At 39.5% G+C, this 25,619-nt stretch overlaps 1 protein-coding gene across 1 annotated transcript; it reads left to right on the top strand.

The window, feature by feature from the left end:
• Positions 1-977: 977 nt before the first annotated feature.
• On the top strand, positions 978-16,642 carry LOC120539066 (sperm acrosome membrane-associated protein 4-like). The gene is made up of 3 exons (XM_039768787.1): positions 978-1,143; positions 15,706-15,822; positions 15,919-16,642. The coding sequence occupies exons 1-3, from the start codon at positions 1,092-1,094 to the stop codon at positions 16,128-16,130; spliced, it is 381 nt and encodes a 126-aa protein (XP_039624721.1). The 5' UTR covers positions 978-1,091; the 3' UTR covers positions 16,131-16,642.
• The last annotated feature ends 8,977 nt before the right edge of the window (positions 16,643-25,619 follow it).

Genomic DNA, 25,619 nt, shown 5'->3' with positions numbered 1-25,619 from the left:
TGCCTTACAGTGCTCACTTAGGGTGAGAGGCTATACCATCTGCACCCACTTTCCCCATATGCTTGAGCCAGTCCAAGCCAGAATCCTTCCCAAGTTACTTTTTCAAGTTTGTGAGGTTTCATACACAGTTGCAGTAAGTAATGAATAGATTTACTATAAGTAGCTCTTATTCCCTATTTTATCGCAGTCATTATAAGGTATCTCTTAAGGACTTATTATTTGTCATTCACTGACCTAGGTTGTCCCATTTGGTTGTATGATATCTAATTTTTTTTAGCAGCACTAATACATCAATCTGGATATACTGTATTTGGTAAATATATATAATAATATAATATAATAATATATAATATCTATATCCCTCGACGGTTTGGCTCCCATTAACCAAACAGACTCAGCTTCTGACATGGAGGAAGCTCTGACCACCCTGAAACAGTAGATGGTGCAACTATATATAGTGGAGTGGACCAACGAAGCTATATGACTGGGCAGTACTTACGGACAAACCTGAAACCCTTTTAGCAGCAATTGTCTGTTGTATGGGATGGTCAAAGCGCAACGACTCGGGTTACTTGCGTGGGAAATGTAATAAAAAGATGTCTGTATTCTGTCATTAGTAATTTTAATATGTTTGGTTTTGCATCCGTAACTAAACCTCACGTTTACTTTTTCCGTGTGTAAGCTGGTCCTTAGACATTTCTCACGTTCAAGTCGATGGGTTCTATTCGCCTGCCGCTGCGCGTTTATCATCGTTAATCTCTTATTAAAACCTATGCTTTTCGCAATTAAACGTTTATTTATTGCTTTCCTAAAGTTAAACCTGCGATATTCTGGCAAACATCTCCCTCCGTCCGCTTGTCAGTCAAATTCCACTCGCAGGTCCGCTCCTGTCAGTCAGCGGGTGTGTCTGCCGAATGCGATTGGTGGCTGATGACGACACCAAATGATTTAAAAAGCTGCCCCCTTTAAAGAGGGGGAAGCGGGGAATTTGTGCATAGTTAAATTTGTGTGTGGGACGTACACAGTTAACCTAAAGGACGGTAACAAACGTGTTTACAGCAGAGTCTGATCCCAAGTCCTAAACAGTGAAGATGAACAGAACATTAGTTGGGGTGTTTGCCCTGGTGGCTTGCTTTGCAGCTGGTAAGTATTAAGCACTGTGGCTGCTTTGCTAACAGAAATACGTTTGACATAGTGAGTAAAGATCGCGCGTTATTCAAAGCTTTTTATGCAATAGCTCTTTATCTTGCAAAAACGGTTCACTTAATTGGGCGGCTTTACTGTTTTAGTGGATTATCCTGCACAGGAATATGAAATGCGTCCAGGGTCATTGTTCCTAGCGCCCTTCGCAAATCCGCTTCATACCGTCCGTAATCTGCTATAGTTGCCTACAATTAAGTTGTCGGAAATATTTTAGTAAATCGGAAGAATAAAATACGCTAATAAAATAGTTGATTGTGGTGTTAGTTGATACACGATCGATTACAAAAAGGGATTTGGTGATGCAAGTGTGGGCTTCTGGACCTGTGTCTCGTCAGGTCGGTTTAGACCGAACTCCCGATTAGCTGGATATTCAATGTTAAATACAAAACTAACAAGTTTTTCATTACTGGATTAATACAAATTCTGTTTCTAGAGACTTTACTACTGATACTTTTCAACGAGCACTTGGAGCTCTTAAAAACTTTCCCGACGAGAGGGAACAGTTTAACGTTCTAGTTAATTCTCCTTTGAAAGCCTCATAGGAAACGCGTGCTTACCAGGTAAAACTTCCAAAATCAATTCCCCCGGACCCCCACCCCCCCTCGTAAGGCAAAACATTCATCTACTTCATACTGTGAAAGGAGAGCAAGAAAACTAGTAAAAAGGTAAGAAGCTGAGTCTATGTTTTAATAGTGAAATACTTGCCATGAACATGTAATGCTAAATTTCCTCCTAGGGACAAAGATCCACTTACTGACAAAAACGGTGATGAATTGCAATTCTTTTTGCATCTTGGGTGTTGGTGAGACGTTAAGTCGGTACAATTCCCGTTAAACTCCTTTGATGCGGGTTATTTCACAAACCTGCTCCTCAGAATGAAAATTTTTCAAGATCCGTGACTTGATCGGGCGCTTGTAGTTTTGTAGCCGCTAATAAAATTGGTAATATGTTTAAGCGACCGCCGCCGGGGTGAAACCGGTTTGTTAAGCGGCTTAGCCGCGAGAGCTCGGTTTTACATGCCGTTAGAAATTTAATAACTTTTAATAGACTTCACGCATTTAAATTTGAATCTTCTACTTCCTTGGAAAAAAAGGTGAAACCCAAATTTCTTATCGATCGTTCTAACGTGCAAAATTCTTAACAAAAATGACAAGGCTAGGAAACGGTGCCAGAAACGCCACCACCACTGAAGCTTCTCTGGCAGTTTTACTCACCGAAGGCTGGGTGAACAAGCTCGTTTAAAACCCCCTGTTATGATCCCACACCGGATAAAACGGGGCAACAAATTGCCTATAACAAGTGCAGTTAATGATTACGTTCAACTGCGTAACCAAATCACTGGCGTGTGTATTAATCGGGCATTAAAAAAAGCAGTAATGAGAAGCTGTAACGTGTAGCAGTCTTATAGAGTGCAACATTCTGTCGTAGGCCAACAAAGGGTACAACTGCCAGAATAGACATGAGCGACATAAACAAAAGATTCCCAAACACAACACGATCCGCCTTTAAGCTTCAGCTCTTCTAAACAATCGACTGTTGGATAGGCGAATGTTTAGGGGAGGCGGAATTGACCTTGGCATATCTGCAACAGGGTTCATTTTTAGGCAGCGTTTCTCCAGCTGACACGATCTGCTAAAGGTTTGTGCATTTTCTTCTGCTCCGTTCAAATGTGAATAATGTTACGAAGTGTGCTGATGTCAATATCTGAATGCCTACTCTCTCGTGTGCCCCGCCTTAAACTGCTGAGTTTACCTGAGCACGTCTGTAGCCAAATGCAGAAAGACCATTTGGAGACTAGCCAGAATTCGAACAAGTCTTAAAGTTAAACTTCTATTTATTAAATATTTACTTTTAAGACATTTGAAATGTAAATGCCAATGGAATACAAATTTGAGGGGTTTGTCAACTTGATAGTAAATTTGGATGTGAAAGACAGACATTTGTGTATTGTGTGGATTCCCCCACAAACTGCTGGGGCTTTGGCTTTTAAAAATAGGCTCTTTGTCAGCAGTCTGCATAAATCCTGCTTTTGCATCTGCTCTTCTGCAGGTCTTTTGTTCAGTATAAGATACCAGTAGATTAGAATTTGGTCTTCAGTTTTGCCACCTATGAGCAGTAAAGATGGTGGTTGAAAACTAGATGGAATATGTCCTTACTTTTCTTAAATGATCAGATATTGATATTTTCCTGGTTTTCCTTTGGGAGAGTCCAGACATTTATAAAAAATATACAGGAACTGTCCTTGAACTTTGAGAGAAAAACACCATATTAGTGTGTGTGATTCTTCCCAACTCCTCCCAAAACCCCTTTAAAGAAAATTTAGCAAAAGGTTAGAATTATTGAGTTTTGCAACCCAGACACATGAGTGATTACTAAAATTGCCAGGCTAACATCTGATAAGTGGACTGGCTTGGCCGGGTGCACCACTTTACATTTCTTTGTAATGATGGGGAATTGTGTTGTGCTTTGAATGAAGCTGTTCTGGCCAGCAAATTACAGCTAGGCTCATCATGGTCAGGGAATGCCTTTCTTCTAGTAAACTGATCAAAGCATTTGGTATGGGGGGGTGTGGGGTTTTTGTTTTTTTTTTAAGTAGTATTTCACCTTTCTTGCTGTCATAAGTAAAGTCTAATAAATTTGAAAATGTGTATTTAAAGTGGACTGTGTTTCTTGCTGAAGTAAATTTTTGCTTCTCTTGTGCAGTCTTCTCCATCTTGTTTTTTCCATAACCACCTGAAATCTGACACCCAAAATTGACATGACTGACTGACCCTTTTTTTATTTATTTTTTTTTTTTGCGACAGGGCGAGTCTGAAATTCAAATGTCAAAAGTTCCCTTGCTTCTCTCTTGCTGGAGACAGAATAACTTTTGTTAGGACTGGATCAGATCAGAGAATTAAAACAACAATTATTTATATAGCACATTTTCATACAAATAATGCAAAATATATATGAAGTCAAGCTGGGGAGCATGCACTGGTACATTGCATTGCTGCACCCACCACATGATGAAATAACTTGGTTGGCAGCCCCCCAGGCAGACACGTGGTCCAGTCCCACCCTCCGGAAATGACCCTTGCAGATTCTTCTGCAGTCAGGTGTTATGTGGGTCACCCCTTGGCTTGGCCCAGCCACTCGGGTCCCCAACAATGAGGATCTTACAAACTGGATCACCCTCTGGGGTTTGAGAAGCGCCACATGGCTGTAGTGCCGTAACTGACGCTCCATCACAATGCAGGTAATGTGCCACATTTGGGACTCCATGAGCAACCACTCATTCGACACAAAGGCAAGCCAACGGTACCCAAGGATTTTTCCGGAGAGACACGGTACCAAAGGGGTCCAGTCTTAGTCTCGGGTCACTGGATAGCACCAGGACTCTAAACTTGGACCTTTGTCCTTTTGCGTAGGTATCGGGATATGTATTTATGGATGATCCTTTACATTTGCTCCCATAGGTACTGTTTTGCAGCTCTCCTGAAAAAATGCTGCAGTAAATGTGCAAACATGAATCCATCTAGTTTGGTTAGGGTGAATTTGTGGCACTGATTATAGTGTGTGTCTCTATATAACTGATGTTTTTGATCTTGGCCTAGTGTACAGTGAATGTGCTGATTAGCTGTAAATAACAGAATCAGAATATCTTGTCATTATAACAAATACAACAAAATTAGGTGCAGTCCCAGAGGTATTTAAAATATAAATATAATTACAAAGGATGAGAAGAAATAAGGTAGAACAGAAACATTCAACAGAAGACCTTAATTGCACATGAAACACTATTGCACAAGATGTCCTCTATTGCACTGCTGCATTGGAGGTGATTAGGTGACATTCAGTGCCCTAATAGCAACAGGGTAGAAACTATTATTCAGTCTTAGTCTTTGTTTTGATGCTTCTATATCTTTTGCCTGATGGCAATAGTTGGAACATGTCATGAGCGGGGTGTGAGGAGTCTTTTGGCGTTTTCTGCTTTCCTGAGGCAGTGAGAGCTGTGCAGCTCATCCAGGGAGGGTAAAGAACAGCCAGTGATCTGCTGGGCAGTCTTTATGATCCACTGAAGTGTTTTCCTCTGCGGTGTTGTGCAGCTGGAAAACCATATGCAGAGGCAGTAACACCGGATACACTCAACAGAGCAGCAATAGGACACCAGCAATTTTTGGGGGATGTTTATCCTGAGGGCTCTCAGGAAATAGTTTCTGCTGAGTCTTCTTTGCCAGCTCGGCTGTGTTCACACCCCAGGACAGGTCTTCCATGATGTGGACTCCCAGAAAGCGGAAGTCTTGACACCCTCTCCACACAGTCCCCTCTAATGTAGAGCGGTTTGATGTCCGTTTTCTTTTTCCTGAAGTCCACAACAAGCTCCTTGGTCTTGTGTGTTCAGGATCAGGTTGTTGTCAGTGCACCATGCTGTCAGCCGCTCCACTTTGTCCTTGTAGGTGGACTCATCCTCCCCAGAGATGAGCCCCTCCGCAGTGGTGTCATCGATATATCTGACACCGGTGTTGCTGTGGTGGGCAGGGACACAGTCATGTGTGTACAGCATGAAGAGCAGGGGGCTTGGCACACAGCCCTTGGGAGAGCCAATGCTGAGGAGATATGAGGGCCCACCCTAACCCTTTGTGTGTGGTCTGTCAGGAAGTCTTTAATCCATATACAGGTGGAATACAGGAGTCCCAGGGCTAGCAGCTTGCACACTAATCTGTGAGGGAGGATGGTGTTAAAAGCAGAGCTAAAATCAAAAAGGAGATGTGCTTGGCTCCCCTGGTGCTCCAGATGAGACAGGGTAGCATGGAGAGCAGGAGCAACAGCATCCTCAGTAGACCTGTAAGCAAATTGGTGTGCATCAAAGGTGGGAGGGATGAAGGACATGATATGACTCTGGACCAGTCTCTCAAAGCACTTCAACACCAGGGTGAGTGCTACTGGCCGATAGTCATTCAGGCAGGTTATGGAAGATTTTTTTTGGTAAAGGGAGTAAGATGGCGGATTTCAGACAAGGAGGAACTGAGGCCTGGAATAGTGACAGGTTAAAAATCTTTGTAAAGACCCCAACCAGCTTCTCTGCACAGCTCCTCCACACACGTCCAGGTACACCGTCGGGACCTGCTGCTTTCCTAGGATTGACAGCCTGGAGCAAGCGTCTTGCCTCATGTTCCTCCAACCTAAGGGATGGGGTGATATTGTTGTGAGCGGCCGCTGCAAAGCGAGCAAAGAAGTGGTTCAGCTCCTCTGCCATTAAGGTGTCTCCTTCAGCAGCTCCATCACTGGTCCTGTAGTTGAAGTGCTGGATTCCCAGACAAACCTGCCTGCTGCTGTTTTTTTGTCCAGGTGCTCCTCAATCCTTCTCCTGTAGTCCCTCTTAGCCTTTGTGATGCCTCTCTTCAGGTTGGACCGTGTCATGCTGTAGAGAGCCTTGTCACTGCACCTAAAGGCAGTGTTCCTTTCCTTTTAGCAGCTGCTGAACCTCTTGTTATCCAGGGCTTCTGGTTTGGATAGACACAGATGCGTTTCTCCACTGTGACAGTGTCAATGCAGGTTTTGATGTAACACAATATACTGTCGGTGTAGAGTTCCAGGTCTGGATTTTCAAAAATGTCCCAGTTAGTCCTGTTGAAGCAGTCCTGCAGCTGCATAGAGGCATCACCAGGCCTGGTTATGATGGATCTTGTGGTGGTGAGAGCAGATTTGCAGAGAGGGGTGTATGCAGGAATCGTCAGCAGTGGTCAAACTGAGACAGGTGTGGAATCTGTTTAGCTCTGTAGCCCAGCTTGATGTTTGAGTGCTGGATTCAGCTCAACAAATTTCCACTTGCTTCTCTGTACCACATTACTCTAAAATATATATGAGGAAGGGCTAGGCAGGAAAATCACATCGTTCAAGTAGAAGTTTGTCTCTGAGCTATACACAGCCCCGTTTTAATTAGTTTTGAAGGGTGGATACATTACGATCTGCCTAAGAGTGACAACTGGTAATATGCTGCCTTAGTGCTTGTCTTTTTTGCTCACAGCTAGTTAATGTGTTCCCATTTAATCTTTCCATGGGAATGGGGTGTCCTATAACCTTTTGATTCATTTTTGTGGGTGTAAAATGTCAATGCAAAAACTCAAATTAAACGGCAACCACTCTGAAGGTTAAGCGAGTTTGCTTTAATTCTTCCTCCCTAAGACATTAAATATAAATTGATTAACCCACCTGTGTTTCAGACATTTATGGTATCCTGTAGAATAGCAAAGTTATTTGAGAATTGGACCAACAAGGAAATATTAATGAATTCTTCCCTGCCCTCACCAGGGATGAGTGACTCCAAGCAGTGCTCCGTAAACACCGGTCAATGGTGATGACCACAGGTGTTCGGTCTGCCATAGTGTCTTGTTTTGTGAAACTCCCTTTGGAAAATTGCAGCAAAGTAAATGATAAATGGGGCAAATGAAGCATGCCTTCAGAATGGGTGCAATTACCTGCTGGAGATATTCATTTTCTCAAGTGTGTGTGTGTGTGTAGTAGAAATAAAAAATTTTTGGTGCATACTTTCCCTTATTGCAGCTGATGTCAAACTTTTTATAAATTTTATTTCATAAAATCTATATAAACTTAAGATTTCCAAGTAGATATTATCTGTGTGATTGCTCTTCTTCCTCCTACAGGTGATTATACAAGCAGTCAAACATTAATGTATTAATACCAGATATTACTAAAAGATCCCAAATGAAAATGGCAGACCTTAAGAATGTGATCATTGTCTTTATCCTATAACAAAGCTCATGATGATCAGGGATTGAACAGTAGGAGCACAATTGTAATGGAAAATGAACAATCCTAGTCTAGAAATTATAGCATGACATGGCCTTTCCTTGTGCCCAGTGCTGCCTAGGATAGGCACCTTGTAAACATTGGAGTTGGAAAACCAATGGTTGGTGAAATAAGTTATCTTGAGGCAGAAATTCTAACTTAAGAATAAAGGGAGAAATCTCTCTAATAGGGTTTTAATTTAGAAATAAAATAGTATGGTTATTAGCACCACCTAGCAGTAGCTAAGTAAAAGGCAAATGCAGATATCTGAATTCTTGAATTCTATATTCACCTGCCCAATATCTAAAATGTGGTAGCCTCCTTAGTGTTTCCCTGTGGGGAAAAATGAGCCAAAACCTTTCTAGGGGATGAATATTCTATTGTGTGACAGCAAACATGCACATTGCAAAGTATCCAAACGCACAGTCAGGGCCGGATTAAGACAAAATTGGGCCAGATTTTTTTTTTTCTTGCCATTGGTGCACATGCAATGGACACTCCATACATGCAAACTCAGACCGACCAAGGAGCCTTAATTGCTTGCAACGCAACCAGCCAGCCTTTATTGAACATGAATAATAACGACGTAGTATCATAACAACTTGCGATTAACATCAAACTATGTAACATCATGCAGAAAACCTAACCATGAAAATACACAATTTTGCAATTCTCTTACGAAACAGAGTAAGAAAAAATGAATTTGCAGAGACATTGAGTCAAAGTGACTCAGTTCAGGCTCTTGAGGGTAAAAATTTGTCCACGATTTAAATGTCATAATAGACCAGAATTCTGTTGAGGATTTTAAAAATTCTAAACATCCATGCCGGGGTCGCAGGCTGGCTTTTAGTTTTACCTTTACAGATAACCATTTAAATAGCCATCGATTTTTACTATACAATTAACTTTCAAGGAGAAAAATTTACTATGTGGCAGTTACCGAACAAGAATAAAGTGGTGAGAATCCCCAAGATATTGCAAAAAACGCAGCTAAATTACTAAGTAAACTGTTTAACGTAAAATTGATAGCATTAACTTGATCTTTGGTTAACAATAAACACAACGTTGTAGTTCCGTCAAAGTGCAGAGATCAATAGTAACTGTATAATTAACGCTGTGTCTAGGTGTCAATCTTATTCTAAGAATTATTTTTGAGGTTAATATAGCAAAGGAAAAATGTTCAGCTTCTGAGAAAATTCTCATCTGTTTTCATCTGGGCCTATTTCAGGAATAGGCCTAATGCTGCTGCATCAATAGCACCCACCTTAATCCGACCCTGCACACAGTAGGAAAGGCATCTCTTCTGTCTGCTGCTGCACCAAGGCAGATTTAGTTTACAGCCTTCATGCAATATATTTTGAGACAATCGGCAATGTACAGGCGGCTGTTGCAGTCAGGACAGCATTTCTTTGCACACTTATTTTTCTGTTCCTTGCGAATGTGTGTAGTGTGTGTGTGTTCCACATTATTGATGTGCCCTTTGTGCTGTGATGGAATGCAAAAACACAAGCCTCAGTGATTTAGACAGATGCTGTACTGTGAATGGTGCTTGGTTTTGGGGTGGGGGGGATGCTAACCTCTCGTCCTTTCAGTTGATCAGTTACTTCAGATTTATTTTTTTTTTTCTCCCCCTGTTTAGACCGGAAAAGTCTTTTGCTTTTTACATTACATTTAATGCTGATTGCTTCACTTTGCTTTCACTTGGAATGGCCTACAGTGCAAATGAGAGGTTTGCTCTGAAACAAGTTTTATACATGTTTCTTACAGGCTTAAATGAGAAGGTATACAAGACTTAAGCTTTTTCAGAACTTGACCAAATAGTGGTAAAAAATGGCAAGGCAACACTAGTGTGGTAGCCTCTGAAACCATCCATCTATCCATCCAGTATCCAACCCACTATATCCTAACTACAGGGTCATTGGTTGTCTGCTCAAGCCAATCCCAGCCAACACTGGGAGCAAGGCAGGAAACAAACCCCGGACATGGCGCCAGCCCACCGTAGCCTCTGAAACCAATTTATGAATATTAACTGAACTTGGAATTGTTCAGTTCTAGGAATAGAAAAGGAAGAGCACAAATCTTGAAAGAAATGAGGAAATTAAGACCACTTTTCTTGACTGAAAAATGTATACTTGCCAAACTAGATGGCTTAATTTAGATCTCTAACCCCATCCAAACCCCAGGCAGCAGTTGGAAGAGTGTACTAAGACCTTCCAATAGTTTAAGTTTGTAAGAATTACTTTGATTAGAGAAATATTAAAGCAAGGAGTTTGGCGCCATAGACAGCATTACACTTATTCTAAACTCAGAGTACCAACGGCACTGCCAAGTTGTGGTTTTGGTGTGTGTGGGGTGGGTGGTTTTTTTTTTTTTTTCCCCCCCCCTCTATTCTGGTAAAGAATACGGTAGGATTTGAATTGTCTGCTTTGGTTAGGTGTGGTTTGCTTATCGTCCCATTTAAAGTCATTTACGTCCTAAGATTTAGGCTGTTATACCCTTTGGCTTTTAAATGTGTTTTGACCATTGGCTTTTAAGCTGACCTGCTAGGTGTTTATATTTTATTTTTTTTATCTATTAATTTTATTGCAATCCATACAAAGCAATCAAGTTTTTACAAAAAGAAAACTTGAGTTAAGAACAGATTGATCCCTACCCCTAACCTGCTAGGTGTTTAGATAAAGTCTTTTAGATATGACATGTAACCCTTGACTGTAGTTGAGTATGTATTGTGTTGCATATACCTGTTTCCAACCTCCCTTCGAGAGGCATTAAAAACTAAACTTGGTGTAAAACCACACATTCTCATGCCAGCCTTACCCTGTGCATAAGGAAGTTTCCACTTGCTTTTTGCAAACTGGTGGCACCTAGTGTCCAAGCAGTGCTACTGTTCCTGTGTGGTTTCGTATTATTATTATTATTATTATTATTATTATTTTTTTTTTTTTAAATATTCACATCCTTAATGTGGCTTTATCAAATACCTTAAATTTATAAGTATGCGGTTAATTTTAAGTGTATCTGATTGTAATCAATCTGTAACAATATAATGGTGCACCGAATCGCCAAACTATTCCAAACACTATAGTGCTATATAAATGCAAAGAATTTATTATAGCTGCTTTTTACTCTTGGTGCAGCACTCGGTATTTTAACCCACTGCATCGGAGTGTGGAATCCCAGCTCTACAGCAGCTGATCGGAAAGCTCTATAGCCAATTGTTTCAAGAGTGGAGAGAATTATCAGGATACAGCTTCTACTCTGAAGAAGATTTATAACGTGCACTGCCACAGCCATACGCATAGTCTAACTTCTCCCATTTGGCAAATGATTCGGAGCCTTTCCTGCATGAACCTCGATGTTCAGAAACCGTTTCATCCCAAGAGCTATAAATGCACTCGAAGTCCAAGTGCTCCTGGTAGAACTGTTTGTACTTAGAATTGCAATTACCTACCTGTAAACTTGCATTACTACTGTAATATTGCACAACTTGAGCCACTTTATGAACCATTTATACTATATGTATATTATACTTTCATATTTTATATTTTTCATTGTTTATCATATATTTTGTAGGAAAGTTTATGGAGGATTTGTATATTTAATCTCATTGTACCATACAATGACAAAGGAATTAAATTCAATAGAAGAGTGCATATTTACAGATGACTGACTTCTAAGTCGATTTAAATTTCCAAGAGCTATCCTCTTTGATCTATCATTTTTAATATATAACATACATACTGTAGGTTAATACATTTTATTTTTAACTTCATTTAATGTATATTAAGTGTGGGCACGATGGCACAGTGTTATCAACACACTGGCGTCCCACTCGGGGATTGTTCCTTCCTCGCACTGTATGCTTGCTGGGACTGCCACAACCCTGGATGGATGGACAGATGGATGGGAATAATAAAACCTCTACTAACAAATATATTTCAATTTTCCCTAAAAGTTTTGAAGAATTGGCATTCTGAGCTTACAGCTGGCTTTATTTATTACATAGCGCAGTATGGTGATTGGTTATGTGGAGAAAATAAAAGGGAGGACAGAAATTGGGGCTTGGTACATTTGAAAGACAGCACTGATGCATTAAATTGAGTTCACACACCTCCCAGCAAGCACCTTGCTAGAATAATCCCTGGACAGGGTGCTAGCTCATCGCTAGCACTGTGCCATTGTGCCCCCATGTTTAATACATGCTTTCATTCACTTCATGAAAATATCAAGCATATGTGAACAATTTTAAATTGTTCAGAGAGATGTAATGTATTCTGTGTCCTGTTGGCGTAAGAGCCTGTTTAAGAAGCACATAGTGATCCACACACGGAGTATATAAGAGAACACATACAATATGAAGCATTTAACATGCTACTTTAGTTGCGCTAGGATCTGAGAAACTCTAGTACATTTAATATTGATTCTAAGATGAAGTTTACAACTTTCTAATTAAACGACAAAATAAATTACAGGATTAAATTAAAGTTAAATTAACTTTTAAACACCCACCCACCATCCATACCCTAACATGCGTCCATATGACACTTGGACGATGGGTTACGAGACTCCTTTTCATGGCAACTTATTTCGGGCACTGTGAGACTTTCTGAAATTTGAGTTTCTCCGCTCGATTTAACTTCCTTTTGTTGTTTATACCAGAGGTTGCCAACTCTGGTCCTGGAGGACCTACCGTGGCTGCAGGTTTTCATTCTAACACTTTTCTTAATTCGTGACCTGGTTTTGCTGATAAACGTCTTTTGAATTCATTTTAATTGACTTGCTCTTGACTTGGACACCTTTTTTAATGGTTTCTTTTTACTTAAGTAGCTGCCAAAGAATGAGATACAAATGAACCAAAACATGACCAGCAAACCTGTGTCCATCATACAATATCTGAGAATAAGGAAAGATGAAGGTCTCAGGAATGTTAATCTGCTCATGTCCCCAACACATTTTGAACAGTGCTCTTAGAAAGAGAAAAATCAAAAATTTCAGAAATGTCTGCTGTGGCACCATGAGAGCAGCAACAAGCCATGAAATTAAAGAACTGGTTTAATTAATGAGAATCTGTGCCTATTTAAGCAACTGGTTGGAGTGAAATTGGTTGGAGTTTGAGGCCCTGACTTAGTTGGTCTTCTGTTGGCCCCCTCACTTCATGTTTCACTTCTGTTTGGGTGCCTTTTTAAGGAAAGAAATGAAGCGATTCAGGGGAACAAATCTATAAAGTCAACTAATATTTCTTCAAAAGAAATTTAGTAGCAGCAAAATCCGGTCACTAAGAAAACGGTTAGAATGAAAACCTGCAGCCACGGTGGTCTTCCAGGACCAGAGTTGGCAACCCCTGGTTTATACCACTGCTTAAGGCAACAAACAGTACCTTTTTCCTTGCCTCCTCTTCTTATTCGCTGAAATACTTTTTTTTTCACGTGCTTTTGCCATTCTTTTAACCAAACACTGAATGGGGAAGGCAATATTTATATTTATTTGCATATTAAAATGCAAAATTCTGGGAGGAGTTGGGGTGGGACGGCAGGTGTGTGCATGTGCATTACTTTTAATGCTTTCCAGGATTTATGGAACTTCAGTGCCTGGAAGTTGGGTTACGCACGGCTTAGTGCATGTATCCCCTTTTTTTTATTTTTGTGTGCATACGCACATTTCCACTTTTGTCCGTACGCCATGTTTTAGTGAGTTCTATGCATGGTGTTATGCAGGAGGCACCAGGACTGAACTCTTGTTACTTAAGGTAACTAACGAGTGGCAAAGGCTTGACTAGAGGTTTGTATTTAAATAAGACGAGAGCCATTTCTCTTGGTTTGGACTGCAGAGAGACAACTGAAGAGGCCATTGGTTTTGTACTTTAGTCTCGGATGACTAAACTAGTGAAACTTTAAATTCTTGTAAAATGGATATCCAAATAATGAGCTCTATCTGCGATAGAAGTCCAGTTTAAGTGAAAATCGACTGGCACAAAAACCAGTAGGCATTGTGACCTACTTTGCATTGATTTACCATGTCAGAGTTCTTACACCTTCAGTTTAAAACTTGCTGTTACTGTGCTAACCAAGAATTCTCTGATCCTGCAAGTTCAAATATTCCTGAAATGAGGTGTACTGTATGTGTACATTTTTACTAGCAGTTGAATATTGCAGAAGGTTTCAAAGATCTTTATGCCCCCACCTGCTTTGCTAGGATTTTACCAGTTGTAGCATGTCTGCAATCTGCTCCCCCTTGCTGAAAGAATTAATATCATACTACATAATTTAGGTTTTTGTTTTGTTTTTTGCTTTTATTGTGTATGCCTGAACGCCCCAATACTCAGTTGAACCAAGCCTAGTGTAAAACACAATTGGCTCAATGGTTCTTGGTTTAAAAGTGGGCAATTTTAAGCAGTGTCAGGCTGGCCAGGATGTTTTCTGTAAGTTGTGAATTACTGAATGAAAGCCATTTAGAATTGGTCAAATAGTACAAGTAGTTGGCTATAACTGAATAAAGGAGGAAATTTACCTTTTAACTGAAGTAAAACATTTAGCTGCATAAATATGTGCCATTCTGCCCAGCAGTTTTTCCCCTACTTCTCCCCATGTTGGGTCTCAAATTTTTGCAATCAAACATGCACATGACTGTAATATAAAAATCTCGAACCCACTTAATTTTAGGGTGGTTGCAAATCTGGAATCCATTGCCACGGAGCACAAGAAAATAATCCATTCAGAAAATGATTAGATCTAGCAAAAGTGTGGGCAGCAAAGTAACAATCCTTGGCATAACAATCAGTCTGTCTTTGTCTCGGTGTTCAAATTCCAGGTAATGTCTAACTTTCCTGCCTTTGACAAAACTTGCCCTGTAGCTTTGTAATTAAGGTGTCCTGGGATGACTTGAATTATTAAAGGTGCTATATAACAAAGGTGGTTGGGTAATGCATATCAATAGGCTCTTTACCAGGTTGAGAGTTTTGTATAGAGGGAGTAAAATTTACAAACTTGTTTGATTTATTTTCAAATGTCCACAAAGCAGGGTTCCTGATTTTGTACAGTCATTCTATTGTAGTACTTTTTGGGGTTTAACTTTTTTTTTTTTTTTTTTTGAGCTTGCAATTCAGTGCTGGCTTATATAGGATTAGCTGTCCCCCATGGCTCTGCCTGTATAGTCGTGAAACAGGACAAATATTAAAAATCAAAGGTATCCCTAGCTAAGCAGAGACAAGTACACCGACTCGAATGGAGGCTGGTGTGCGTGTGAGTGACGAGGGCCCTCCCCTCCTCCTGCAGCCTCTGTCTCGGATTAATGCAAATATCTTGCAAGTGAACTGATTCTTTGCACGATGAGAGAAGTTGCAAAATCAACTGGAATGTTCAAAGAAATTCTAGAATTTAAATTCTAAATCTGTTAAGTAGTTCTCTCATTCACTAACTAAGTGGATGCAAGGTACACCCAGAGGAGGGAGCAACCCAGTGTGTCTCTCTCGGATTTGCATACATAAATCATACTGCAAGCAAACTGATGCATATTGCAATGAGAGAGGTCGCAAAATTAACAGGAATGTTCAAGCAAATTTAAAAAACCTAATCTAATTCCGTTAAGTAGTTCTCTTGTAAAAAGCAGGCAGACATTGGATTTTATTTATATATTGATGATGATGATAGAGATGTTTTACCTTTCCAAATAGACCGGCAATGCAAAAGTAATATATATTTTTTTTTTTTTTAGTGCACACACTGCAGTGTTACAAATGTGATATTGGATTGTTTGGTCTTTGCATAACCTCCACAATAAACTGTTCACAAGGAGACAGTTGCTTCAGTTCCACTGGAACCCCAAGTGCAGGTAGGCACTTCCACCTTTGAACTAGCCTGCATAGCATAGTGTGTTTTGTGGTAATAGCTTTCCTTCATTTAAACTTTTTTCTTTTTCTCTCATCAGTTAGCTTCGTGAAAATCACTGAAAAAGGCTGTCGTGCCAGTTTGCTATGCAGTTCAACAAATATCACCACTGACAGTGTTCTGTATAACAGTATGAACTACACTGTCACCTATACCTGCTGTACTGGAGAGCTATGCAATGGTGGAACAACACTGGCCTTCTCCACGCTAACAGCCATTGTAATGGCTACTGTTTGGTTTGGACTCTTGTAATCTCTTCCTTTCAGTGAAATCCTGTAACCTTTACTATGCACTTTGCCTTTGGAAACAACTATGGTTTTTAATGTGATCAGACTGCAGCTGTTCAAACCTAGCTTTTATTAAATTCATATTTTTTTGCATTTTTACAAACCCTGGCATAGTAGTCAGAATCCTTACATTAGAGCCCACAAATAACCCAGACTTGCAGGTGCTGATCCAGAAGACCTTGGCCACTGTGTGGCTATTTCCTACAGTGAGGTTTGCTTGTCTTTCTATTGATGACCAGTCTTTTGGTCAGTTGAAAGCAGTTTCACTAAACTCATGACTAGTGACAATGAGTGGTTTAGTAATGCTTTTTGAAATTCATCTGGTACAAGGTTTCCACTTTCTTGGCAGTGGAAGAGGTGCATGAAGGGGATATGGTTTTTAAATTTTATAACTTGATCACTTGCATAATTTTAATTCTTGGGCAACTTGTAAACAGAAGGTATAATATGTTCAAATAAAATTTGTTGAAGTGTGAATTGTCTGCTTTATGTTAACATTACTACTCTATGGACATCTCTTGTTGGGGGTTGGCTGATACTGCTGATTGGGTGCAATTGCATGTCAGTGTTGGTGTTAATTTTTCTGAAATTGGATTATTTATGGCCATTGCAATGAGAGTTAAAATCTGCTGTCAAACACTGTGTAATCTGGCATTGACAAGCTGGGGTAGCTGGACATGTTAAATGCGAATGTAAAGCATTTTTGAGGTGGTTCAGAAGTTTATTGGTAAATCTTCCTTCTGCCTAGCCAACAAACTGGCACTAACACTAATCCTCCATTTCTCCTTGGTGTGACAGTCATTGATGTCTACTATATAAAATGCCAATCTACAGCTCCTCATCCTCTTTATTTCAACCAATTCCTTTTGGTGTGCCTTTTTAAATCTTGGAAGGAAGCTAGTTGTAACAAGATTCATATCCTAGGTGCTACCTGCATGGAGTTTACTGGTTCTTCCCATGTTAATGTTATATATATATATATAACCCATTCCTATGTTTATAGGAAGTGGTTGGATGTTATAAAAATACTCTGGAACTCTCTTTATCCAAAGCCAGAGTGGGCAAGGCTGGAATGTATCCCTGAAACAATGCTACACAAAAAGCCAACAAATTCATGGTAGAATCTCTAATGTTATGTGCAAATGAGATTTTTGTAAGAAAAACTTGCAGCAATGGAGGAAGAATGTTAACTTCCCATTGACTGCAAATGGCCACAAGATTCAAGATGCGTCATCCACTTTAACCTTTATTGTGAATAACTGTTTGTTCGCTTTCTTGAAGTCCCAATTCCGACTAGCTTGAAATTTGGTAAATAGTTGAATCAGAAGGGTTTTGACTATTGTCTTGTTGCATTGTCTATGGTGGGCCTGCCTTGTGCCCTGTGTTGGCAGGGATTAGCTCCAGCAGACCCCTGTGACCCTGTAGGTGGGATATAGCGGGTTGGATAATGGATTGTTGCATTGTTTCCCCCAGATTTGGGAAGGACAAAGATGGTCAAAGAGACAGAAGGGGATGGGATATGATACCAGGAAAGCTCTGCTTCAGAGATTTTATTAGGGGTGATGGAGTCTGAATTCCCCCCTCTATTCTGTCAGTTTCCCTCCTTTTATAGATTGCCCTCTCCATTTATGAATTTGATCATATCTCCTACTGGAGAATTTGGATGATTCTCTGCAGATAACTCTGACAGTAGTCTAAAATGCTGGCACTCAATGGCATTCTAAATGCAGTCATCTGTGGGAAGTAGTCAATGGTATCTGTATGTGGAAGGTATTATCTTTGGTATTACCTGCAGATGTCTTTAGGTGACAGAAGTTGGAGAGGTATTGTGGAGACTTTTTTGTAATGTCTTCTGACCCTTCAATGATGGTATTTACTTGGCCTCCTACATCTTTTCTGGTATAGCCACAACCTTTAGATCTTGATACAACAGGCACAAATGTTTCCAAGCATTCTTGTGCTAGTGCCATGTCAGTGTCCCAGTGTCCAATTACCACTTGTGTAGCATTAGTGAGCCTAACCAAAAACTGCCATTCAGATCTCTCATAATAAATATCTGGATCACACCTACCTCCTGCTTTGTGTATTAACTTCTTGGACAAGGTTACTGAAGAATCACTTCCAAACTATTTTAAATGGTCTTTTAAATTATTAAAATAGATTTCATTCTTTACTGTGGCAGGACTTCACTGCAGAGCTCCTTTTAAAGAAAACAATGTAGTGGTTTTAGAAACCACCTACTTTTTCTGGAGCATTTTTTAATAGACTGAAACTTGTGTAGTAATGGGCAAATGAAAACCAATTCTGAATGGTGTACACTGAAATAGTGAGCTGGTTTAAAATATTCAAGCAAAATAACACACTTCAACTATGAGGGGTAGGGAAGAACGTCCCCTTACACAAAAATGAAACTGGCATGGATGTGACTAAGTTTTGACTAAGGCTTTAGTAATCATTTTAAGAGTATCTGGGTCACAGTGGTTGAAAACTGTTGTCTCAACTAAGCATGTTGTCAAACATAAGTGGGAAAACAACCTATATTGCAGGTTGCCTGGAAGGTGTTCTTTACACCAGACTTCCAACTGAATGTTACCTCCTGGAAGTTGGTTCCTAGGAACATCTGTCCATTTGGAATGACTGAGCAAATTGGGTGAGTTTCTTATAAAATGTGTTTGAAATTCATCTCTTATTTCATGTACTAGGCTCACCCGCCTTTTAAGGTGACTGACTTTTAAGTTGACCACTTCTTAAGGCAATTCAATATGTAGATCAATTTGATATTTTATACAAACTCATTAATTTGGTTATATTGCATTTGAGCGGTATTACTTTAATACTTGTAGTTTCTGTTATTTTTGTGATGAAATGTAAACTTTTTTTCTATATTGAGGTCGCCCTTTTGAACCCCCCTGATATTTACTATGTGGTGAGGCATTTGTACTCTATCAACATTAATTATTTCCATAGACATAATTATGTCTATTTTTCCAGCGCATCGCGCACAAAAGCAAGGGAACGATGGGAGCACCAGGACTCTGCTCACATCATGTCGCTTCGTACCGCAAGCTGCAAGTAGTAAGTCTGTGATAAGCGGAATACCGCTACGCTTTCCACTCACGGGACGGAAGGACAATCCCAACCGCTTTTATATAATAAGAAAGAAGAAGAAGATATCGCACAGTCTGGAGTAGAAAATCATCTTTTACCTGGAAAAACGAAACTACAAATCCCATCGTGCATTGCAAAATGGACGGGGCGTGTGTGAAACTCCGTGCCTGCGTAGCACTCACGGGACGGAAGGACAATCCCGACCGCTTTTATATAGTAAGATGCCACTTGTGGTATATGGTATCCCATTTGAAATCTGTTCATTATCAATTACTGCACTTGTTCCTGTTATTGAAAGAGAAACAGTTGTTTGACATTTGAAAAAATATATAGGTTCTCATTGCCTAGGTTCTTGCATGCAATTTTTAATTCACTGGAAAGATAAATTTAAATCATTGTTTTTGGGTACTTGCTAAGGATGCCCCCAGACGTTCTGAATAGATTTGGCACAAAAATCTATTTGTCCTTTTTGTCATTAACTAAACGTCTTATTTAATTCTTAGTGCTCCTTATTCCAAAAATTTTTTTTTTTTTTCTTTCCTCAGAGCACCATCAAAATGTATTTTTGACTATAGCAGAATAATGATTCTCAGATCTTTTTTTCTCTTTAAATATTTTTTTAAACATATTCATGATGGCCAAATTTTTACAATTTGGATAAAGTTAGCATTGTGTGTTTCATCAACTGTACCTCTAGTTAAATTGGTTGGAGCAAAGTAATTTGGCCGTCCAGAAACTGTATTTTGAATGCTTAGAGTTAGCTAGTTATCTGTTGGCTTGTCTTCTATTTCATTTATCATTGTTTGGCTGCTGGTTAAGGGGGAAAAAAACAAACTGGCAAAACATTGTTCCATTGGCAACAGTAAGTGGTTAAACATTATGGGAGAAGCTCCAATAGTAGCCAGAGGCCCTTAAGGATCTAAGTTGGACATCTGAGTTGTGTTGTGTCAGGACCACCTGATGGAGTAGCGACAATAGCCCAGCATATCGAGGACTGGTAACATTACAAAAAGGCTGCAGCTATCCAGTGGAGTCTTCAAGATGCAAACAAATGGCTATAGACTGGAGGCAGTTCAAATAGTAAAGGACATTTCCACAGCTGGACAGAATCATGTCACATTTACTTCCTGGTGACAAAAGTATGAGCATGAAACTGGTAAATAACTCCAAAATCCAACAAATGGATTAACTGAGCTAAAACCAGAAGGACAGGAAGTGTTGGGCTGCTGCAAAGATTCCTATAAAGTAAATAGTTATGCTCCAATTTTAAAAGTGGAAAAAGATGCCTTTCACAAAATCACAGGGGTTTGCTTTAGGTCAAGAATATATTTTATATTTCAAGTGCATAATTAAATACTCTAACAAAACCGCAGCTTTATCAAATGAGTAGACCTATGCCACACAAAAAAATCCTAATATGAATATCAAGTCTGCAGCAAACTCCTTAAACATAAAAAATGAAGGATTACTTTGAAAGTACACATTCAAAATATTCTCTGACAGTAGCATTTTTCACTAAACTCCAAACAAGCCCATGCAAATATGTGGCAATGCCTGACTGGATCAGAATTATTAAGTGTGCACTCTTTTCATGCTCAGGCTCCCCATCCAAGGTCCATTCCTTCCTGGGGTATGAGACTCCCATGATATGGTCCTGCAGCTTGTACTAGATGAGACGCATCTAGAAGAAACCTGACCCTGCAAAACTTTTTGCTTTGGTGGCACTTACAGATCAACACGTTTCCACAGTGCTAGTAAAATAAACATCCAACCAATTATAATTTCACTAGGAGAAACCCTTCAAGGCATTTGGGCACAGCATAGTTGTTGAGGTGTTTTGACTAAAAGAGGATTAGACTCAACAGACACTGCATGTAGTGAGAAGTTCTGCCCATTCACCCATGGCCCCAAAAGTAAAACTCGGAGAATTAAAACACAGCAGGTGGCCTTACATCACATACTTGGAAACAATGGGAACATGCAAATTACTGAGGAGTAAAAAAAAGAGTCTCATTGTCATTAAGGTCCTCTATATCTAATGTAGTTGTAAAATTAACAAACTTAGCAATTTTTAATGAATATTTTTTACGACATATGTGCATGAGATTGGATATGTGAAGGAGTGTGCCTCACAAGGGACTGGCTTTCTGTCCACGGTTGGTTCTCTACATTGTCCAGCAACTTACAAACCTATAATTAGAATAAACGAGTTTCCCTCACAATACATTCTCAGCCCCACTTACTCCAGTTCAGGGTCATAACAGACCTGAGCCTAACACAGTAGCATTTTCTGCAAGGTAGAAAACAACCCTGGGTGCAACAGCAGCCCACACAGAGTCCACTCATGCACACAACTTTGCAGGAGCAGTTTAGACATACAAATTAATCTTATGTGCATGTCTTTCAGGGATGTGGTAGGAAAGACCAAGTACCTTAAAAAAAAAAACAACACAGACACAAGAAAAACATGCAAACTCCATGTAGACAATGAAAAGGGTTGAACCCAGGACTCAGTATTTAAGAGGCTATAGCACTTACCACTATGCTACACTACTATACTACTATATTGTAACATTGCCATAATACAACAATCACTGGGTACCATTGGCTTTATATCTTAATATCTGCCAATGTCTGCAGAACATTCTTTAAATACAATTTCCAACTGTTATAGCATTATTTACAGGATCAACTGATAAGAATGCACAAATGGTACTTCCAATGATTTCTCCTAACCCAACACATTTTTGTATGACCACCCATTAAAAGGTGGGGCAGACACTCACAAGTAACCTGGTATATTTCAGTTTTATATGACATAGTATTAATTCATCTGTTAATTTTAAGTTGCTTGTGAAACATGTGAGGTTGAACGACATCACTATAATAAAGTCTTTTTTTGCTGAGTATAGTATGAAAGCAGCTGTCTGGCGCCATGTCACGTAAGTCTGGCATCACCGTGCACACCCAGGCTTTCTCTGACCACCAAAGAGCTTACAGAGAAGCAGTAACTGCTGCCAAGAACATCCATTATGGCAGAATAATAGAAAGTGGCCATGAAAACCTAAGGGTTTTGTTCTCTGTAGTTAATAAATTACTTCAGCCTGTATCTGGCCCAATTACCTCCTCTACTGAAGTCTGTGAGAAATTCCTCCACTTTTTCCTCAATAAAATTAAGGATCTAAATAATTCAACTAAAATAAATACATCATCCATTTATATCCTTCCCTATCTTCCCACTCCATCCAGATCCTTTTCTAAATTTTCACCAGTCACATCGGCATTTGTTAATGACCTGTTTTGTAAGATGAGGCTGACTACTTGTGTAGTGGACCCTATCCCCAGCACACTACTTAAATCCTGCCTTCATGCCATAATCCTGACAATTACAACAATAATAAACTCATCCCTTGACACTGGCTCTGTGCCGCTCACTTTTAAAACAGCTTTTGTAACTCCAATGTTAAAAAAGTCTCGTCTTGATGCTGACAATCTTAACAATTTCCAGCCTATTTCCCACTTACCTTTTCTGTTAAATGTTCTTGAGCGTGTTGTAGCTTCCCAACTCACCAACTAGTTAACTCCTAATAACTTGATGTAACCCTTTCAGTCTGGTTTCAGGGTGCAGCACAGCTGTGAGACTGCTCTGCTATGGGTAACCAATGATTTGCTTATGGCAGCAGCCTCTGGACAAACCAGCATATTAATTCTATTAGACCTCAGTGCAGCATTTGACACTCAGGTCAGACATGACATTCTACTGTCCAGAATGGAGAACATGCTGGGTATCTCTGGCACTGCCCTACAGTGGTTCAAGTCCTATCTGACTGATAGGCAAGAGTTTATTAGTCTTGGCAACAGCAGGTCCAGCACAGCGCCAGTCATACAAGGGGTTCCACAGGGCTCTGTCCTCAGTCCTCTGCTTTTCTGTATTTATATGCTTCCCCTTGGCCATATTATTCATAGCTTTGGACTGAGTTATCATTTTTATGCAGATGATACTCAACTCTATTTCAATGTTAAAAGTGGAACTTCATCAGAGTTTTCCCGGCTCACAACTTGCCTCAGTGAAATTAAAACCTGGATGGAGCAGAACTCTTTAAAATTAAATTGCAACAAAACTGCAAAACTCCTGGAAATTGGGACTAAAGTGCAACTTAATAAGATGAGCTCCTTCCCAGTCAATCTTGGCGGTGATCTCATCAGACCTGCCTCTACTGCAAAGAATCTTGGTGTCATTATTGATTCCTCCTTTTCATATTCCGCCCACATAAATCACATTAAGAAACATTCTTACTTTCACCTCCGTAACATATCCTATGTTTGCTCCTTCCTCTCGTTTTCTAACGTTGACAAACTTGTCCATGCTTTTATCACATCCCGCATCGATTATTGTAATTCCCTACTGGCAGGTGCCCCTTCTAATCTTATATCACAGCTCCAGTTTATTCAAAACTCAGCTGCAAGAGTCCTTACATGGACCAGCAGCAGCGAGCACATCACACCCATCCTGCTGCACCTTCACTGGCTTCATGTGTCTTACAGAATTGAATATAAACTGCTACTAATAACCTACAAAGCCTTAAACAACCTTGCGCCAAACTACTTCAGTGACCTTCTCCATCACTATGTGCCTGTCTGCCCACTAAGATCCTCTGATTCTGGCAACCTTGTTGTGCCCAACACTAATTTATACTCCATGGGTGACAGGGCCTTCAGCTGTATAGCGCTCAGACTCTGGAATGTCCTACTGAAATTAACCAGGTCAGCTGACTCCATGAATTCTTTTAAAAAACAACTCAAAACTCATCTGTTCAGGAAGGCTTTTAGCTCCACCTGACTTTATTACCCTTCTCTCAGTTTACCTCTCTGTCAAGATGCTTATGTAACCTCTGTTTGTGTGTGCTAGACCATCAATTATGTTGTCTGTTAGGCTTTTCTCTGAATTTACTGTCTTACTCTTCTTTATTTATTTATCTGGTTTAGTACAATGCTATATACTGTATACCCTGCCGTTCTTTCTTAAACTCTGTGAAGTGCCTTGAGCATGGGAAAGGCGCTATATAAATAAAATGTATTATTATTATTATTATTATATGTATGTTGATCAGAGGTCACTGAAATCAAATCTATCAGTTTTATTGCTCAGCTAATAGAGATCTTCAGCTTGCTGCAGGTCTGGCTCTTAGCTATTGTTATGCAGCTCTCACTGCCTCATTGTTACAACATCAAATATAACCTTTTATCAACACACTTCCTTTCCTATATGCACGTTAGAGAATTTGCTAAAATAATCCAGGCTGGCTTTCTTAATCTTCACTTAGTGTCTGCAATGATGGCCATACAATCTTGCAGCAATGAATGTACAGGGAGCATCTCCATCAATTTCTTTAAAAGGGTTCACCCCTAAGATTTTATGAGGTAGTGTTGTGAATGGAATCGTTCAATTAAAATTTTAGAAAACAAATGGAAATCAGTACTCTATAAAAAAACACCCATCTTCATTTTCTGAAAAACATGGTCTAATTCAGCTCAGAATTGTACTTTACTAATATTTAGCTTGACTCAGATTATCCAATGTCTACCTGGATCAAGACACCTTCATCAGACACCTGCCTCACTGGAGAATGTCTGTGTTTTTGGAAAGTCTCATGCTAAAACCCTTGAGTAAACCTTTTGCTTACCTTTTAGACAGTTCTGTCCTCACACCAATTTCTAACCCACTAACAGCATTTATGGAGTAACATCTCATGGGATTTAATGAGGTCATTTACACTACATTGGTAACTTGTCAGCTTATCTTGCCGGGCTGGGAGAGTCTTAACCAAACTGGCATAAGACAATGAAAAAAAGACTGTCATATTTTCCATAAATTAAAAAAAATCCAGACAATTATTAGTGTTCTTACTTAATTAATTATGCAGAAACTCTACTAACTTTTGTAATGTCTGTTTTTTTAATGATTTTGAGGGAGTACATCATGTGTATAGCTGGATACTGCTTTCAGATATACTTAAAAATATGATCTTTCCAGTCACCTTAACACCTTTTTTCAAGAGAAGGCTTACAATGGGAGAATGTGCAGATGACATACATTAATACTGCAATTTATGAGAGTACTGATGGGTTCTCATCTCATTTCACTATATACAATTACATGTATAAAAATAAAATAACAATCAGCATTTGGTGATTGCCTTAACCTTTTAATTTTCATGAAAAAATAATTAGAGATAATCTTTAATTTTGAATCAAGCATGAATTCAATAGCAACTCCACCTAGAAATGCAAAAGATCAAAACTAAATGATAAAGAATTTCCCACAACACACAAATGCAACTATAGG

The sequence above is a fragment of the Polypterus senegalus genome, chromosome 11 (genome assembly GCF_016835505.1).
Source record: "Polypterus senegalus isolate Bchr_013 chromosome 11, ASM1683550v1, whole genome shotgun sequence".
Classification (NCBI taxonomy): domain Eukaryota; kingdom Metazoa; phylum Chordata; class Cladistia; order Polypteriformes; family Polypteridae; genus Polypterus; species Polypterus senegalus.
Note: the sequence above shows the minus strand (reverse complement) of the source record. Positions and strands in the feature narration are given on the sequence as shown.

Bases quoted from the DNA above. Each gene is read 5' to 3' on its own strand.
- LOC120539066 (XM_039768787.1), top strand. From the start codon at position 1,092: ATGAACAGAACATTAGTTGGGGTGTTTGCCCTGGTGGCTTGCTTTGCA. The intron at 1,144-15,705 runs GTAAGTATTAAG...TTTTTTTTTTAG, and splicing joins GGTGGCTTGCTTTGCAGCTG to TGCACACACTGCAGTGTTAC. The intron at 15,823-15,918 runs GTAGGCACTTCC...TTCTCTCATCAG, and splicing joins CACTGGAACCCCAAGTGCAG to TTAGCTTCGTGAAAATCACT.